This window comes from Oryctolagus cuniculus, chromosome 6, assembly GCF_051225735.1.
Source record: "Oryctolagus cuniculus isolate XC-2025 breed Fujian yellow rabbit chromosome 6, ASM5122573v1, whole genome shotgun sequence".
Classification (NCBI taxonomy): Eukaryota; Metazoa; Chordata; class Mammalia; order Lagomorpha; family Leporidae; genus Oryctolagus; species Oryctolagus cuniculus.
In genome coordinates, this window is record NC_142872.1 from 84,343,711 (window position 1) to 84,363,975 (window position 20,265).

At 39.8% G+C, this 20,265-nt stretch overlaps 1 protein-coding gene across 8 annotated transcripts in view; it reads left to right on the forward strand.

Annotated features, from left to right (window-relative positions):
- Window positions 1–1,092: 1,092 nt before the first annotated feature.
- The window catches only part of SDCBP (syndecan binding protein), a 33,813-nt gene continuing 14,640 nt past the window's right edge, over window positions 1,093–20,265 (forward strand). For 2 of the 8 annotated variants that reach the window (XM_051844505.3, XM_051844506.3), the window contains exons 1-4: window positions 1,093–1,143; window positions 12,175–12,239; window positions 17,348–17,426; window positions 19,514–19,623. In XM_051844505.3, the coding sequence (XP_051700465.1) occupies window positions 12,189–12,239; window positions 17,348–17,426; window positions 19,514–19,623 (240 nt within the window). In that variant the 5' untranslated portion in view covers window positions 1,093–1,143; window positions 12,175–12,188. Of the gene's footprint in view, window positions 1,144–1,383; window positions 1,516–1,685; window positions 1,791–12,174; window positions 12,240–17,347; window positions 17,427–19,513; window positions 19,624–20,265 lie in introns of those variants that run through there. The other 6 variants (XM_089335274.1, XM_089335271.1, XM_089335272.1 and 3 more) reach the window with 4 other exon arrangements.

A 20,265-nucleotide genomic window follows, 5' to 3' on the forward strand; every position in this document is an offset into this window, starting at 1 on the left:
GCGTATCAGGCAAGCGGACCCAGGTTTGGGGGTTCTATAGCAACTTCGGGGTTGTTCAGCAACATACCCTGCAGCTTTGCTACAGTTGTTTATTAGCTTGTGTGTATGAGTCAGTTCTTAGGAATTTTATCACAATCATGTTAAAAAAAAAAAGTGTTCCCTTCCCAAGCTACTGTGTGATTGTTTTTAAATGTTTTTCACATCAGCTAAACTATAAGCTCCCCAAGGGCAACTTTATTACAGGTCATCACTTCTGTGCCCAGATTTTTATTAGTTACCAATAAACTTCTTGTAAATTAATGATATTTTGTCAAGGGCTCTGGTATTTCAAAGTAACTGATTACTCTGCAATGGGTCGTTGGTACCTATCTTACAGTTCGATGTAAAGATTAAATAAGATTATATACATTAAGTTCTTGGAATAATGCCTAGCTCATAGCACTCAAGAAACGCTAGTTTTTAAGTTTTTGTGTTAGGCTACAGCTATCATTGCACAATATTACACCTCTTTAACAACAAACGTTAAAAGTAATAAAAGCCCAAACAAAAAACCCAGATAAATGGGGCAGGAGTTAAGAAAGGGTCTTGGGAGGAGTTTACCAGCAGGGTACTGTGACTGCTGGACAGCAGTGACGGAAGCCGGAAGCTGGGCAAGGAAAACCTTCCAAGAGGAAGGCTGGCTTCTCGGTACCTCTTTGTATTAGAAGCCAACCAGGTGACCGCAGGCGGGGGAACGCACGCAGTGAGCGGGTCCCGAGGTCTCCTTGAGCATAAGGCGACGGGACCGCAGAGGGCAGACTGGGCATCCTCGCTGGGCAGTCTGGCGCCCCCGACGGTGGGCGGTGCGGGCGGCCAGACGTTTGTGACCCTTGGAACCCCAGAAGAGAGCCCCCCACGCTCCGCCCCCGTTTCCATGGCCCCGCCCCACCCCCCGCCATCCGGTTTCCACGGGGACCGGATCACCTGACCCGGCGCCGTGCGCCTGCGCGGGCCCGAGGCCCCGTGGGGGGGGGGGCGGTGCCGTGACGCGCCTGGCGGGCGGTCCTCGGGCGCGCGCCGCTCTCGTTTTCTCGGGTCTCGGAAGTCGGCATCAGTGATCGAGGCGGCGGCGGCGGCGGCGGCGAGCGAGTCCTTGTGGTCTAGGTGAGCAGCTTTTGGGAACGAGGGGGAGACGTCCGCGCGACACCTCGGGCTCGGGGGACAAGGGACGTGGACCGCTCGGGCCACTTAACGGAAAGCGCCCCCGTCACAGCGGTTTTCGGGAGGCGGCGGAGGCAGGACGCCCGCTCTTCGGGGGGCTTGCGCGTCCTTCCCTGCCCCCAGCTGGGCCTGAGGAGGGAAGTTTCGGGAGCGGCGCGCTCCGTCGGAGTCGGGGTCCCGCCGGACCGCGGGTGGGGTGGACGGAACCCCGAGGCCCCCGCTCTTGGCGGCGCCCGCAGCCCCGCGCGGCTCTGGGCTCTCTTTCCGGGACGGGTTTCTGGACCCTTGTTGTTCCTCGAGAGAGGGGCTCCGGAGGTGGGTGAAGAAGGAGCCGCTGGGCACGGAGCCTCCCGGTGCTCGGCGTTCCTGGGGCTGTACTCAGTCACCTTCCTCGGTGGCTCGCCAGGAACGCCCGGGCTCCGGGAGGGGAGAGGGCGGTGTTTGTTCCGCGGGCGAAGCCTTGACTTTGTGGAGGGGGTGGGGAAGCGGTCGCGGCTCCGCGCCGGGTGCTGGAGAAGTTGGAGCCGAGGGAAGAACGTTTCCAGTGGGGTGTGTTCGGAAGGAAACACGCGTATTTCCTTTGAGATCTGGTGACTCAGAGCTTTCGTTTCGGGATTTCCTTGGAATAATGGGGAAGTGCAGGCAGTGTGGATATGGAAACTTTTTCCTTTCACCGCGCTGGGATTACGGAATCATTAGCGTCTTCTGTTGTGTGATTTTTGAAAGGACCTTCTAGGGTTACCTGGTTTGACTGTATTCTATGCTTAAAAATTTACCAGGTTTTTTTTTCTTTTTCTTCCCGTTAAGGACGTTACTTAGAAAGTACATTCAGTTTACCAAATTCTTAAACATCCATTTGTTTTAAAGAGAAAACTGTTGGATTAAAAAGGGAAAGTCGAAACGCAGCTGCAGGCCTTCTAATTAGATTGATTTCTAAAAGTCTGTGTGATCAATGAGAACTCAAATTTGTCTAATCTGGTCAGTTTCCTATTTTGAAGTTTAGTGCAAATAGAAAAAAAAATTGTTTTCACCTAATCTGTTACTCAGCTCTGTAAACTTTAGTGCCTTAAAGGGTACATAAACCAAGTGGTTTGGGTTACAGAATAAACAAAAGGAAATGACGTTTAAAAAGTTAAGTGAATGGTCACCTCATCCTAGTTCAAATTTAACTCTGGCAACATTAATTTTAGTTGTTTTGGGTATTATAAGAAACTATAAAAATCAGGAACGAAGGGGAAATAATTTGCTGATGGTTGACACTTGAATGTACTTAAAACAGTTCTTTGAAATGAAGAGTTACTCAACTATTTGTTTTTCCTGTTTTTTTGAGTTTGGGGAACTTTTTAAAGGTAAATGCCAAAAGACTGTGAAAAGACTCCCCCAAGCAACTTTGAAAGAGTTCCTACACCTGATAGTTATATTGTCATTTATTTCTTTCCAAGTGCTGCCAACTTTTTTTTTTTTAATTTATTTCCTCGTTGAGGAGGTAGGCAGTCACTGACTCAGGACTGCCACAGTTAAAACAGTATCCGGTTTAAAAATCTCCTGTTTGTGTCGTCTAGCCAACCGTATTACTTTATGATAGGCTGTCCGCTGTTTTCAGTTTCTTGGATTTCGTCCAGAGATTTTATTCCTGTGCAGGCGAATGTCCAAATATATTTCTTTCCTTTCAATGAGCCAATTAAAATACTTTATATACTGCTGTACATCATGCATTTATTTTCCAATCAAAGTATTTTGGAACTCTTAGTTTTGTGCATGTTGCTTCCTTTGTGCAAATGTATATTTAGGCTGAAGACTTGAAGTTATATGACCGGGTGGGAGGGAATCTGAATTTATAATTTTCATAGATACCGGGCACCCATTGTTCATGAAAATTGTGTGTTTTTTTTTTTACACTCCCCAAACTGGTGATGCATAGGTGTTTCTCAAAGCCTTGCATCAGCAAGTGTTGTTAAACTGGGTTTTTGCTAGTCCTGTAAGTCAGAATGGGAACTTCCTGTGGCTGGATTGCTCAATGGCTGATCTGCAGAATCCCCCTGGATATTTGTTAAAAAGAAGAGTTCTTAAGTCCATTCCATGAAATCTGTGTCAGCCTGGGAAGCTATTTTTAACTAATGCCCCAGGTGATTCTAATCTGATGATTGGCCAAGTTTGGGAAACAGTCTCTGGAAGATTGTTTAGGGCTTTATCAAGTATTGCTTCTCTGCCTTTTGGCCAAGTGTAGGACTTCGTTAACTGTGTTCCTCAATACCAATGGGAACTATACTGAATCTTACCCTCAGCATGCTAGAAATCATCATCATCACTTTTTACCGTCTAAGGCCAGTGAACACGTTTTACATTTTTATGCCATTTCATGAATTTGTCTAAGTGAAAGGAGATAATACTGTTTTAGAAATTTTGATAATTTAATTGTAAAAATGTTAAATTTTCTTGGTTTTGAAGATAAATGGACAGCATTTTTTTTTAATTATTTATTTGAGAGGTAGAGTTACAGACTGAGAGGGAGAGACAGAGAGAAAGGTCTTCCATACACTGGTTCACTCCCGGAATGGCCGCAATGGCTGGAGCTGAGCTGATCGGAAGCCAGGAGCCAGAGCTGCTTCCGAGTCTCCCACGCAGGCGCGGACAGGGTTTCAAGGACTTGGGTCAACTTCTGCTTTCCCAGGCCACAGCATAGAGCTGGGTCGGAAGCGAAGCAGCCTGGACTAGAACCGGGACCCATATAGGATTCCAGCGCCTCAGGCAGAGGATTAACCTACTGCGCCAGCGCTGGCCCCCAGCGTTTTTGAGTTCGTTGATTGCTCATCAGCTGTCATGTGTTCATTTAAAACAATCTTAGGGGCAATTTGAGTTCGCTGATTGCTCATCAGCTGTCATGTGTTCATTTAAAACAATCTTAGGGGCGGGCGCTGTGGCACAGTAGGTTAATCCTCCGCCTACAGCACCGGTATCCCATTTGGGCGACAGTTCTAGTCCCGGTTGCTCCACTTCCAATCCAGCTCTCTGCTATGGCCTGGGAGAGCAGCAGAGGATGGCCTCAGCCTTTGGGCCCCTGCACCCGCGTGGGAGACCGGGAAGAAGCACTTGGCTCCTGACTTCCGCCCGTTGCGGCCATTTGGGGAGTGAACCAACGGAAGGAAGACCTCTCTGTCTGTCTCTCCCTCTCAATCTCTGTAACTCTACCTCTCAAATAAAATCTTAAAAATTTAAAAAACATAATCTTAGATTAAATCAAACATAGGATATTTCAAAGTTTGTGGAAAAAGGAATGAAAAGGTTATATTTTCCACAAGCTTTTTGAATTATCCTCGTACAGCTCTAGTATGTACTAGCTTCTCAGCAGTTTTGATTTGCATTATCAAAACACAATACTGATTCCAGACTTATAAATTACACATCTAATGGATGCTGTCATTACTGTTTGGTAATTTTCACACTTTCATTATCAAAATGTGAGGCCCTTGAAAAATTTTATGGCTCATAATTTTGTTGAAGATGACCATTTTTTGTGTACTTGCAAGGACTTTTCATTTACAGCTTTGTAAATGCAAGTGAAGGAAAATGCCATGAAGTTTTAAATGTTGCTGCATTACAGTACTCTTCGAATTATCTTTGTTTACATACTTGACTTTATTTGGCCACCCCCATACCACATAAATTTTTGTGCACAGAGCTAAAAGAGATGTAAGGAGATTATAATTTCTTTTTAGTAAGACAGGATGCCCAAGGAATTGTGTCAAAATATTGCATGATAAATTCCTTCCTGATGGATGACTAATTGAAGTAAATAAATATATTTCTTTATAATTAGAGATACATTGTTTACTCATTGAAGCTTAAGTTTGGGGAATTTCAATTAGCATATCATCTAAAACTCATAGTCTGAGATCCATCTTCTCATTGTAAAAATCTAGAGTATACCTCCACCTAGCGGCGCCGGCACACCGGGTTCTAGTCTCGGTCGGGGTGCCGGATTCTGTCCCGGTTGCCCCTCTTCCAGGCCAGCTCTCTGCTGTGGCCAGGGAGTGCAGTGGAGGATGGCCCAAGTGCTTGGGCCCTGCACCCCATGGGAGACCAGAAGCACCTGGCTCCTGGCTTCGGATCAGCGCAATGGGCCGGCCGCGGTGGCCATTGGAGGGTGAACCGACGGCAAAGGAAGACCTTTCTCTCTGTCTCTCTCTCTCTCACTGTCCACTCTGCCTGTCAAAAAAAAAAAAAAATCTAGAGTATAATTACTTTTTGCATTCATTGTTTGATTTAATAAATATCTTCCTCTAGTTTTCTTCTCTCTGCCATTGTGAATGAAAAATATAAAAGCCCAAATTTCTACTGTGTTCAGTGAAGGCTTCCCAGAACCAGGACCACGAAAGTGATCTTTCCAGACTTTATACTTTCTTTTAAAAAAATTTTAAAAATTTGTTTGAAAGGCAGAGAAAGACATCTTCCATTTGTTAGTTAACTCCCCATATGCCCATAGCAAGCTGGGGTTGGGTCAGACTGAAGCTTGGAGCTACAAACCCAATTCAGGTCTCTCACATGGGTGGCTGGGATCCAGTTATTTGAGCATTTCCACTGCCTATCAGGGTGGACATTAGCAGAAAACTAGAATCCAAAGTAGATCCTGGACTCAAACCCCGGCACTCCCATGCAGAATGTGATTGTGTCCCAACCAGCTGTGCCAAACACCCACCCCAGGCTTTATACCTTCTTCAAAGGTTGCTTGCTTTAAGCAGTACAAACTGAATGACTTGTAATAGGAAGATTTATTTTACTATTGCATCATCATTATAAATGACCCTATTTTTGTTCTCAGTTTAGTATTTTTAACACAGTTGAGAATACGGGTGTATAATGATTAAATAATTCCTTATTGATGAAATAGCAAAGGTGTTTCAAGATACAGGGGAAATAAGTTCACTAGATCTCATAATGTCTCTTAGAATTATAAAAGCTTCTGTGAACCTTACAATTATATGGTATTTGTAAAAAAGAATATTTTACAAAATATTTTTCCTCTTTGTTCTTTGAAAGATCTCTAAGAAAAACTAAAAGTTATGGAGTCAAGGGGCAGACATTTGGTGCAGCAGATGACACTTACAATGCCCATATACCACATTGGAGGGTCTGGGCTCAAGTCCTGGTTTGCTGATCCAACTTCCTGTTATTGGGTACCATTGAAGGGAGCAGGTGGCGTTCTAAATATTTCTGTACCTGCCTACTACAAAGGAAGACCCAAAGCCTGCTGACTTTGGCCTGGCCTACCCCCTGCTTTTGAGGGTATTTGGGGAGTGGATCAATGGATGGAAGATTTTTCTCTGTCTCCCTGCCTTTCCTGTCAATAAAAAGAAAGGAAGGGATGGAGGAGATGAGTAGGGAAGGGAGAGAGAAGGAACTGAAAAAAAGTTAGAAGGATCCATTAGACCTTGAATTTATATGTCTATTTGTATCTCTATATAGGAAATCTATTATAGATATATAGGTTTCCTGGATCTCCACCGCAGGCTTAGTGTTTCCCCACTGTAGGCATACCATTTCAGTGTCTGCTTCTGGAACTCATAAATCTGTGTTATTAATGATATTCCCAGATTATTCTTATGTACTTTAAAGTTGAAGAACCTCTGTTTTAGGACCTTAAGATTGTTTTTACTTTGATACCATATGGTAGTACTTTGGGATACTGCTCTTTACTACATCTGTGCCAGTGTCCTAGTCTATGTTAATTGAAGCTAATTAGGTTACTTTGTTTAAGGGAATAGTTTGATATACTTCATTCATGTGGAAATGATTTATGGGACTAGAATGTTCAAGTGCTTTGTTGAATTAGAGTAGTATAGCTTGTAGTAGCAGATATGTAAAGGACAAAACTTTTTTGCCTCACAGAAGAGATTTTTTTGTTGATGTAACGTGCATTAAACTGAGACCCTCGGGAGCAACTTAAGTTGGTGGCAGAGCTAGGACTAGGACTTAGGTTTTTGAATCTTGCCACTATATTTTAAAAAATTATTTAAAAGTTGATTTATTGGGGCTGGTGCTGTGGCACTGGCATCCCATCTGCGGGCTGATTCAAGTCTCAGCTTGAATCTCAGCTCCACTTCCAATCCAGCTCCCTGCTGATCTCCTTGGAAAACAATAGAAGATGGCCCACGTGCTTGGGCCCTTGCACCCACGTTGGAGACCTGGAGGAAGTTCCTGGCTCCTGGCTTCAGATTGGCCCAGCTCTGGCCATAGTGGCCATCTAGGGAGTGAACCAGTAGATGGAAGACCTCTCTCTCTGTCTCTCCCTCTCTCTGTAACTCTGCCTCTCAAATAAATAAATAAATATTTAAAAAGTGACTTATTTGAAAGATTTCTTTCAGTGGGTCACTCTCCAAATGCCTGCTACAGGCAGTGTCTGGACCAAGTCAGACCAAAACTGGGAGTTGGGAATTCAGTTTGAGTTTCCCAGATAGGTAATGCAGACCCAATTACTTAAGCTAACACCTGCTTCCTTCCATGGTGAATATTAGCAGGAAGCTGGTGTCAAGAGCAAATCTCTGCTCCTAAATGTTAGTAACCTAATCTAGCTACAATGTAAGGCACAGTGAAACTGCTAAATTGAGGAGATTTCTTCAGACATAAGAAACAGCTCTTGAGTTAGGCCTCAAGGCTGACTAGGATTTTGATAAATAGAGAATGGTGAAGGTCATTCCAGGCAGACAAAGCACCTTTTGCATAGATGAGGGGGCACAGGAGCACATTCCCTGTAGGTTGTAGCAAAAATGTTTTAATGCTTGGAAACACATTGGATGAAATGAAATGAAACCAGGTAAGTAAAATCCTCAAGGAATGCTTTGCGTTTAAGAATGATGAGAACTCCCCTTTGGAAGTGGATTAAAGGCCTGGGACATGGTGGGCCCAGCCCTTTTCTTTGGCCTTTTGCTATTGCGGACTGTACTGCCCTGCGCCTCCACGGCGCATGGCCTTTAGGCCACCTGCCCTATGCTTCCTGGCAAAATTTCCAGGAATCATCCCTAAAGAAACAGGTATTTGAGTTCATCCACAAAGATTTCCAGCCACTATAAACATGTGCAGTTAGGTTAGGAAAATAATTCATGAATAAAATAACAAAAAGATGGAAAAAATTTTTAAAAGAACCTGAAATTTTGGAGATGAAGAGTGCAATGACTAAAAGATTTACTAGAGGAGTTCAACAAGATGCTTGTTCAGCAGAAGAAATAATTGGCAGTCAAACAGATGACTGAAATTATGCAGTCATAGAACCAAAAAGAATACTGTTAAGACAGTTGCGGACAGTAATGGAGTAACATGGACCAGTATAATGGACCAGTATACCTATTATGGAAGTTCCAGAAGGAGGAAAAAGAAAAGGGCAGAAAACTTATTTGAAAAGCCTAAAACTTCCCAATATCTGGAATCAAGAATCCCAATTAACTCTCAATAGGAGCAATCCAAAGTCATCCACACACACTGAGACACACTGTCATCAAAAGGTCAAATCTAAAAGAGCATTTTGAAAACTGTAAGAGAAGAGTGGCTCATCCTGTACGAGGGCACATTCATAACACAATAAGCAGATTTCTCAGCAGAAACTTTGCAGGCCAAAAAGAAGAGAAGTAATATACTCCAAATGTTAAAAACAAACTGCCAGCAAAATATTATTTAATATTCCAGAAAGTGGTAACCAGAGAGAATAGGAATGTTAAGTCAAAACTGTCACAAGACAAAGAAAGATATTATATAATGATAAGAGTCAATTCACAAGAAGAAAGGATTATTATATGTACTAAGGTCACAGATATTGACAAAACCTATGGGAGAAAGAGCACCACAATTGTAGGAAATTTCAATATCACATTTTCAGTAATGGGTAAAAACATCCAGCAGATAATGAGCAAGCTAAGAGAAGACTTGAACAATACTGTCAACCAAATGGATCTAAAGACATATATAGATAGAACATTCCACGCTACACAGAATATGCTTTTATTTCTTAAATGCACATGAAAGATTTTTTGGAATACAGGTGACAAAACAAGTAATAACAGATTTAACACTGTTGAATTCATACCAAATATCTTTTCTGATCATAAGAAAATGAAATTAGAAATCTTATAGTAGTAGAAAATGCAAAATTCTCAAATATGTGATAATTAACACACTCAAGTATTTTGGGGGTCAAGGAATACATAAGTGGGGAATTAGAAAAAAGTTTCGGCTAAGCAGAAACAGATTATATACCACAACTTAGGAAATGCAGCAAAAGCAGTTCCAGGAGGGCTATTTATACCTCCATTAAAAGAAAAAAAAAAGATCTCATAACCTAGCTTACTCCTCAAGTAACTACAAAAGAAAAACAAACCTAGAAGTGGATAAATTCCAAGAAACATAGAGTCTGCCAAGATTGAATTATGAAGAAGTACAAAATCAGAATGAACCTATAATAAGAACATTATATTAAAAGTCCTCTCAACACAGAAAAGCCTACACCAATGGCTTCAATAGAGAAATGTACCAAACCTTTAAAAAAGTGATACTGGTCCTTCTTAAACTCTTGCAAAAAACTGAAAATGAAGAGATACTTCTAAAACTCGTAAGGCCAACATACCTTGATACCAAAGACAACATGAGAAAAACTAGAGGCCAGTTGCCCTATATGATCATGGATGCAAACATCTTCAGTACAGTGATAGCTAGCCAAATTCAACAGCTCATTGAAAGGATCCTTCACTATGATCAAGTAGGATTTATTCAGAAGACTTTAAACAAGACTCCAAAGTCTTGCTATTTGTACTAGCACTCCTGTGTTCATTGCAGCTTCAATAACCTAGCCAAGAGGTTAAAAACAATCTATATCCATCTGTGGATGAATAGATAAAATGTGATAACATGAGTGTGTATGTGTGTGTGTATACTATACATGTGTACATGCATACAATGGAATGTTAGCCTTGAAAAAGAATGAGTCTTTATATAATAAGGATGAACTTTGGGAATATCAACTAAATGACATAAGTGTGTCACAAAAGGACAAGTGCTGGATGATTCCACTTCAGGTATCTAAAGTAGTAGATTAATTGAAAGAAAAAGCAGTATGGTAATTACTAGGACTTAGGGCAGGGAAATGGAGAATTGTTCAGTTTATGTAGAATTGCAGTTATGCAAGATGAAAACATTCTAGAAATCTGCTCTACACAGTATGCTTAAGATTATCAGTACTGTATTGTACACTTGAAAATTTGTTAAGGGTGGATTTCATATTATGTATATTTTACCATTGCATTTTAAAAAATTTAAAAGACATCCAAATGGCAAAGGAAAAGTTGCCATTGCTTACTTGACACTACTAAATAGAGCTAATGAATCCACAAAGACAAAACCTGAAGTAGTAATGACTTCAGCAAGGCTGTGGTATAAGGTCAGTGTATAAAATTGATTCTATGTGCTAGGAGGGAAAAACCTAGGAAAAAATAAAACCTTCATCAAAAAGTATAAATAACAAAGGATGTGAGAGCTTTAAAAGATAAGTCAGTGAAAAAATCTGAAGACCTATTTAGGTAACTTGCATCCCTCAGCTGAAGAATACATGTGCGTTTCATCAGTGCATGGAACTTTGTCTAGGATAGACCATATGCTAGGCCATAAAGCAAGGCTCAGCAAATTCAATAAAATTGAAGTAATATCATGTATTTTTTTCTGACCACAATGGAATGAAGCTAAAAATTAACAACTTAAGAATCTCTAGAAGATATACAAGCACATGTAAACTGAACACTATGCTCCTGAATGAACAGTGAGTCATAGAAGAAATCAAAAGGGAAAGAAAAAAATGCTTAGAAAAAAATGAAGATAACAATGCCAAATATCAAAACTTATGGAACACAGCAAAAGCAGTGTTAAGAGAAAACTTCATAGCAGTTAGTGCTTACATCAAGAAATCGGAAAGACATCAAGTAAATGATCTAACAATGCATCTCAAGGACCTAGAAAAACAAACCAAACTCAAAATTACTAGGAGAAAAGAATTAAAATTAGAGAATAAGCAAAATTGAAACCAAAAATCATAAGCAAAATTGTTACCCAGTTGGTCCAACTAATCAAAGAAATCTAAATCAATAAAATCAGAGATAAAAAATGAGATATACCAGTGGATACCACAGAAATATAAAATCATCAGGAATTACTACAAAGAGCAACATGCCAATAAATTGGAAAATCTGGAAGAAATGGATAAATTCGTGGACACACACAATCTATCAACACTGAGTCATGAATACATAGGACCCCAAAACAGACTAATAACCAAGATGGAGATTGAGTCAGTAATAAAGACCCTCCCAACAAAAAAGAGGGCTGGATAAGTGTCACTACTGAATTCTAAATTCTACCAGACTTCCTCCCCCCACCACCAGAATATGCCTTTTCTGTGAATTATTTTTAAGACTCTTATATGCACACATTTTTAAGGTTTATTTATTTGAAAGTCAGAGTTACACAGAGAGAAGGAGAGGCAGAGAGAGGGAGGGAGGAAGGATGGGTGGGCAGGAAGGAGAGGAGTCTTCTATCCTCTGGTTCACTCCCCATTTTGCCACAATGGCCAGAGCTGTGCTGATCCGAAGCCAGGAGCCAGGAACTTCTTCCAGGTCTCCCATGCAGGTGCAGGGGCCTATCTTCTGCTTTCCCAGGCCATAGCAGAGAGCTGGATCTGAGGTGGAGCAGCCAGGACTTGAACTGGTGCCCACATGGGATTCTGGTACTACCAGCGGCAGCTTTACCTGCTACACCACAGCACCAGACCCTCTACCAGAAGTAGTGTGGTAACCCTGAAATCCCAGTCAGTCCTAGATGTTCCTTTTTCTTTTTCAAATGTTTTGTAGTTTAAATGTTTCTTGTTGTGTTAAAAGTTGTTTCTTGTTTATGCATACTATTTAAATTTCTATGACATTTGATTATATGCTTTTTTCCCCCCAGATAATTCAGGAAAAATGTCTCTCTATCCATCTCTTGAAGACTTGAAGGTAGACAAAGTAATTCAGGTATGCCTTTTTTTTTTTTTTTTTTTTTTTTTTTAGGAATATATTATAGCATACATTCTACTTAAAGGAGAAGTAAAGCAGTAAACTTAACTAGCAGATGTATTTGTTCATTTTTATACTTCATAAACCTTTTGTTCGCTTATATTGTAGGCTAAAATGTTACAGAAAAGCTAGACATTTCTTTGTCATTTCACAGCAAACTAATAGGCATAGGATATTATTTCTTTAAAATTTCACTTAAATTCTTCAAAGGTAGCTTGATTTTCTTTTTTTTTTCTTTTTTTTTTCACTGTTATTTAATGAATATAAATTTCCAATGTACGGCTTATGGATTACAATGGCTTCCCCCCCATAATGTGCCTCCCACCCGCAACCCTCCCCTTTCCCACTCCCTCTCCCCTTCCAATCACATCAAGATTCATTTTCGATTCTCTTTATATACAGAAGATCAGTTTAGCATACATTAAGAAAAGATTTCAACAGTTTGCTCCCACACAGAAACATAAAGTGAAAAATAATAGATGATTTTTTAAATGATGATGAAATCAGATCAGACCTATTGTCATGTTTAATCCCAGTGAGAGTCAAGTTGGGAATTGATAATTTCTTCTTTCTTACTAAAAAAACTACATATATTTAAGTAGATATTCATAAATTGGTATAAAATTGGTACCTTTATCTTCTGAATCTTTAGGTGTGACTAATCTTTAATTCTCCACATCCATATTGAGATTGCCAGTAGGAGAGACTATGCTGCTTTTAGAAGAGTAATAGTATAACAGCACAAGAAAGTCTGATTTGTTTCCTGTTGGACAAAAGCAGCAGAGATTTCCCTTGTTGATTCTCTAAGTGACTATATTAGAGGTTACAGTATTTCCAGTGCTGTTGTATTACATAGTCCCTTGTGTAGTTGTTAGCTCTGAGGATAGATGCTTTTGCTTAAGAAGAAAAGTGGGGGGTGGAAATCAATTCTTACTATTTTGCAAATTTTTAGCATATGGTATTAAACTGAACTGAGTAATGAACCCTTCTGTTCACAGTTTGCTTTTAATTTGATCTCTTGCAAACTCAGAATCTCTTCAGCTTTGTTCATTCTTTTAAATTGAAAGGATAAACCAAACTCCATTATTCCTAAAATCTTTTTAGTGTGATAAATGAGAAAATTTCCTTTTGAGTTTTTATAATATTTCAGAACTCCTTATTATGAAGGTCATTTTTCTTGAGGCTCTGACTTCAGTTTACTGTAAAGTGAGATGTATTTCTTAATTCATTAATGAGTTAAAAGTGTATTACAAATGTGTGAGAGTTTGTAACCAAACTGACAATGTTTTAGGAAAAGTGTGGCTTCACTGGAGTGAAAGGAAAAACAAACAAGGAGAATGGTAACACGTTGCTATGATGGTTAACCTTGTAGCTGTGGATGAGAAAATTGTTTTGTGAAGGGAATCATGAACAGTTATTTTCTATTGTAGATCCAGTATGAATATTAAAATGTGGTTCATAAACTCTTTGGAATCTAGTTCAGTCACCAAGGCTTTGCCTTGATGTTTTAAGTGGTCTGTTCATTCATCTTAAATGTTCAGTTCCTCCTTTCTTTTAAGTACTTATAGTTTGTCAGTATCTTTTTAATGTGGTTTTGTATTTCTCCAAAGTTCATCTGAACAAGTGCTTTCTTTTTAAAAAGCTTTTATCTGAAACGTTTTGCTTTCTAGAATAACCATTAAGCCATTAGTAAAACATCAGTACATTATCTGATAAGAATTTGCAGACAGTAACAAAAGCAAGGATAATCTATCCTTTGTTTTCCTTTTTTGCTAGCTTTCCATAGGATTGAAATTAAATTAACCATAGCTTTGAATTTTGAAAGTAGAAAAAGTTGATACTGACGTGTTGGATTGGAAATAAAGAGGGCTGCAGTGTCAGTCATGCTGACTTCTTTAAGGAGAAGCAGATTACATGGATATTTCTATTAAGAGTGTCTTTTATGTTCAGAGCAGAAGAATAGCTGTTAGGAGATACGGTGGTGAGTAAGGAGGTAGGGAGATAGGGTGGGGAACATAGTTCTTTATTTCCACTGGATTTTAAAATATTCATATTTTAGACAATAAAATAGTCTATTTTTTGGCTTTGTTTTCTAAAGTGGATGATACTTTTTTTTTGTTATGCCTCTGAAAAGATATTATGGAGGAAGCAAGTATTATTCATTTTACACCATAGCAAAGCTAAATTGCAGCAGTGAACTGGCAGTTTGTAACTATAAGAGCCATTGGGCATGACTTTTAGCATGTCATGTCTGAACCTTCCCATTCATTCCAAATTCTAGTAGGAGCCTGTGGTTCTTCTACCTATGCAAAATAAGCTTTAAGAAACAATGAAATAGAGAACTAGTGCTTATCAGTTTCCTACTGTGGTAAGTAGAATTTGACAGAAGTGACTTCACAGTTGTGGCTTTTACTCATACTTTCTGTAAGTGACAGAAACACAGGCTCTCGCAGTCACTGCCTGTTCCTTGGGACAACTCTCTCCTTTTTTCAAGTTTTCTGATAAAATAAATTATTTAAAATTTTTGGCATTTAATGATTTATAGTGGTAAGCCCCTGTTGCTACATCTTTCTTTTATTTTCACAAGTTACATGATGAAATTTTAATAAATTTCCAGGGAGCTTTATATACTTGTCAGAATTCCTTAGGTAAGAACAATAGCAGTGAAAGAATAAAAATAGGGCTTGCATTGTGGCATAGCAGGTTTTACCACTGCCTGTGACATGGGCATCCCATGTGGGTGCTGGTTCAGTCTTTGCTGTTCCACTTCTGATCCAGCTTCCAATTGGTGTGCCTGGAAAGGCAGTGGAACATAGTTCATGTTCTTGGGCCCCTGCCAGATGGAGTTCTAGGCTCCTGGGTTAGGCCTGACCCTGCACTGGCAGTTGTGGCCAATCAAGAGGGAACCAGTGGTTGGAGGATCTGCCTGTCTCTCTGTAACAATAACTCCTGTAAAAAAGAGTTGTATTATTTTAAATTAACAAGCTGTGTTTTAAAGCATTCTGAGATTCACAGCCAAATTGAGCAGAAAGTGCAGTATACTCTCTTATTTCCACACACTCAAAGCCTCCCCCATTGCCAGCATACTCATCAGAGTGGGACATTTGTTAACATCTGATGAACTTTCATGTGTAATTATTACCCCAAGTCCATACTTTACATTAAGGTTCACTCTTGGTGTCATGTATTCCATGGCTTTAGACGAATGCATAAAGACATGTATATACCAATGTAGTATCTACAGGAAAGTCCCATTCTCTAAAATTCTTCTGTGTTCTGCCTATTCATCCCTCCTCTCAACCCCTGGCAGCCACCAATCTTTGAACCATCTCTACAATTTTATCTTTCCCGGAATGTCATACAATATGTATAGCCTCTTCACATTAGCTTCTTTCTCTTAGTAATATGCACTTAAGTTTCCTCCGTGTCTTTTGATAGTTTGCTTTTAGTCCTGAACAGAATTTTGTCTTTTTTCTTTTAAAAAGATTTATTTGAGAGGCAGAGTTACAGACAGAGGGAGAGACAGACAGAAAGGTCTTCTATCCACTGGTTCACTCCCCAAACGCTTATAATGGCCAGAGCTGGGCTAATCCGAAGCCAGGAGCCTGGAGCTTCTTCTGGGTCTCCTAAGTAGGTGCAGGGGCCCATGCACTTGGGCCATCTTCCACTGCTATCCCTGACCACTACAATTAGAAGTGGAACAGCTGAGACTTAAACCGGCTCCCATATGGGATGCCAGCACCGCAGGCAGAGGCTTAACTATTACGTTACAGTGCTAGCTCCCAGAATTATTTTTCTTGGATTATTCAAGGAATAATCCAGCTGACCACTAACTCCTTTTAGCTGATAGCTGGTGGTGAAGTAGCTTTCAAAATTCAGCACATTTAGAATTGGGAGGTTGTTATTTGTATTTTACTTATATTCTCATGATGTATTTTGTTTCATCTTAGAATATTTAATAAATTGTATTCTTTAATAGGTATATTAGAACAGTCACAGTTCAGATGAATTTAATAGTTATCAAACTATCTAAAACTTTAGTGGGCTGTACTTATTTAAAGTAAGCTTCCATTTCCCTAAGTAGTTCTGGGGACTGCTTTTGACATTGATTTCAGAGCTAGATTGAAATATAAGCATATACCTCTTTTCTTAGTTGATACATTTCCAACTAAATAAAAAGTTGAGAATGGTGGTACAACTTATTACCAAACTTGATTTTAAATGATACCTAGCTATTTCAAAGTATTCCCATTAGTGAGATACTTAATACGAGGAGGCCATGAAGGTAGCGCTGAGAGGACAACTGAACATGAAAAATACATACTTTTTCAGAGAAATTTCAGCAGGTTTTTCAGTTACAAGTTACTTTATCATCATCCTTTTATGTGAGTGGTAAAATGCACTGCTTGTATAGTTTGTAATATTTTTGTACTTAGTATAACATGACTCCTAAAACCTGCTGAAATGGATACTTCAAAAAGTTTGGGGAAAATGGAATTAAAAGTGTAAGTTCATTTTGATGTGAAAAATATTTTTCATAATATGTGGAAAATTCATACTATGCCAAACCTACTTATAGAAATCAAAAAATGTTTTTGTTACTGGGAATGTGGTATATATTTTTATTAATTTGTATTGATTTTTATTTGAAAGTAGAGAAAGGGACAGTGAGCCAGCCAGCCAAAGAGATAGAGAGCTCCCATTGCTGATTCAATCCCCAAATGCTTCCAAGGGCTGGAGTCAGCATAGTTGTGGCAGGAACCCAGCTGTGTGAACCAGGGTCTTCATTGGTGGGAAACCAGAGTCAGGAGCCAGATTCAGAAATTGAATGAACCTAGGCACTCTGATGTGGGATGCCATTGTTTAAACCACGAGGCCAAACACCTATTCCCAATAATGTTTGCTTTGCAGATTACCCTATAAAAATGTATTGCTGATCAGTTTGAAATTGAACTTTCTTGACTGATACTTCAGTGCTTCAGTTCTTTTTGGTTGTACTAGGTTTAACTTATATAGGAACATTAAGTATTTAACAGCATATTTTTGGACTTTCTTTTGTTTTACAGGCTCAGACTGCTTTTTCTGCAAACCCTGCCAACCCAGCAATTTTGTCAGAAGCTTCTGCTCCCATCTCTCAAGATGGAAGTAGGTTTCTACTTTTGGTTCATTGTCCATAAACAGAAATATATGTTAAGTCTTCGTTTCCCAAAATAGAGAATACAATATATACTTATATATAATGACATACTATATAAAATTGGTTAAAGTCCAGTAACAAAAAATATATAGGATTATGTTAAAAAAAAAAAACTATCTGGAGTGAACTGTGAATATGAAGATATTGGTTTAGTGACTTTTTTTTTAGCCTGACTCATAAGTACTAGAATATGGCTGATTAATTTGTGAAAAACCTTATATGAGAACTACAATTGCCCCACACTACCATTCTCAAAGAGCTGCTGCTTTGCTGGGGGAGCATCTGAAATTTCCACCCAACTCTTTGTTGTGGAGCTTCCCAAATGCTGAAGTCTCTTCATCTTCCACAACCTGTCTTTAGTTCCTTCAAGGTTCCCTATCCTTTTTCTTCAAGGTTCAGAGGGATTCAGGACACAGCCTCTAAATAACATGACTTGTGATATAAAATAAATGTCAAATGGGTTTTTGTACCTGGTCATTTTGTCTTAAAACTATTTGACTTTGTTTCTTTGGGAAATTCCATTTTAATCACAAATCATGTGAAAAATAGCTTTTATGGGCTGGCTATGTGTATAGTGGGTAAAGCTGTCACTTGCAGAACTGGCATCCCATATGGGCGCCACTTTTGAGTCTCAGCTGTTTCACTTCTGATCCAGCTCTCTGCTATTGATTGGGAAAGCAGTGGAAGATGGCCCAAGCGCTTAGGCCCCTACACCTACATGGGAAAACTGGAAGAAACTTCAGGCTCTTGGCTTTGGATTGGCCCACCTCTGGCCATTGCAGCCATGTAGGAAGTGGAACCAGTGGATGGAAGACCTCTCTTTCTCTGCCTGCCTGCCTCTGTAACTTTGCCCTCCAAATAAATTTAAAAAAAAAAAAATGCTTTTGGAAATAGTTCATAAAATAGTACTAAAAAGTTAAATACAGTTAATCTTTTTTTTTTTTTTTTTTTTTTTTTTTTTGGACAGGCAGAGTGGATAGTGAGAGAGAGAGACAGACAGAAAGGTCTTCCTTTGCCGTTGGTTCACCCTCCAATGGCCGCCGCGGCCGGCGCGCTGCGGCCGGCGCACCGCGCTGATCCGATGGCAGGAGCCAGGTGCTTTTTCCTGGTCTCCCATGGGGTGCAGGGCCCAAGCACCTGGGCCATCCTCCACTGCACTCCCTGGCCACAGCAGAGGGCTGGCCTGGAAGAGGGGCAACCGGGACAGAATCCGGCGCCCCGACCGGGACTAGAACCCGGTGTGCCGGCGCCGCTAGGCGGAGGATTAGCCTAGTGAGCCGCGGCGCCGGCCAGTTAATCTTTTTAAAATACTATTTCTAAAATTTCACTGGAAGGTGGTTAACTTTTTTTTTTTTTTTAAGAATTTATTTATTCTAAAGGCAGAGTTACAGAAAGATTTGGGGGAGGGGGTGTGGTCTGTGAGGAGATCTTTTATCCCCCGGTTCACTTCCCAAAAGACTGCAATGGCTAGGACTGGGCCAGGCCAAAGCCAGGAGCCCTGAGTTCTGCCTGGGTCTCCCATTTCAGGGCCGGGACCCAAGTACTTGGTCCCTTTTCTGCTACTTTGCCAGGTGCATTAGCAGGATCAGAAGCAGAACAGGCTAGACTTGAACGAGTGCCCGTATGGGATGCCATTATCACAGGCAACAGCATAACCTGCTGGGTCCTAATGGCTGGGTCCCAACATTGGCCCAGTTAAGATTCCTAACAGGATAGGGTGCTAAATAAATTTATAAAATTGCGATATTTTTGTTTGTTTGAATCAGTTCTCTCTGAATACTGAAGGATGAGTGTATTTGGACGTCTGAATGTGTTCATGTTTTATGACTTTGACTTTAAACATTTTCTATATTTTCCATTTCTTGCTGTAAAGATGAGGAGGAACCCTTGCAAATATCTTTCAGTCCTTTCTGTATTTTCTAACTTAAATGTAACTTTTTAAGCTCAAGTAGAAGCCTGTGATACAGTAGTTTTCTTTTGGAGTATTCTGCAAGTGCTTTTTTTATTCATTGATTCTTTCATTTATTTATATTAGATCTTTATCCTAAACTGTATCCGGAACTTTCTCAATACATGGGCCTGAGTTTAAATGAAGAAGAAGTACGTGCAAATATGGCAGTGGTCTCTGGAGCACCAGTTCAGGGGGTATGTATAATTAATGATGTGAAATTAATTTTGAATTATATAAAATCATGGTTTGCATGTAGATATAAGCTCTACTTTTTGTGGCTAACTCCCACCTTTATAACTTTAGCATTAACCTCTCAGGAATTTTAGACTTCTTTCTTGATATCACTTCTTACATAGTCTGATTCCTTTTGTGCTATTAACAGTTTTAACTTTATTAGGATTTAAAGGTTCAGGTGCTTTTTACTTGTCAATTCCCCTTTGTGTTTGGCATTTCATCAGTTACTGAGAACTTACCACTCTGTTTGCCATGTTTGTTGGGTTCATTTTATCCTCTACTCCTATAACTGTATTAAGGATTTTGTATTTCTAACCGAGATTATTATGATAGTTTCGTACACTGCCTCTAGTAACTTATTTCAAACAATGCTAAGCTGCTGCTAGATTAACCATTCTGAAATACAGGTAAGTTTTTTGTGACTCAATCTGTTAGCGTTTTCTGAAATCTGAAGCTCCTTGTAATTAGATTTCAGACGTAAACAAATCTGATATTATGATTATTGCTGTAAGATCATAGTACTTTATGGCACCTACACAGTAAAATACTTCATGAATATAGGCTCCATGTTTCTCTTACCTAGTGCTTAATAAAGTACCTGA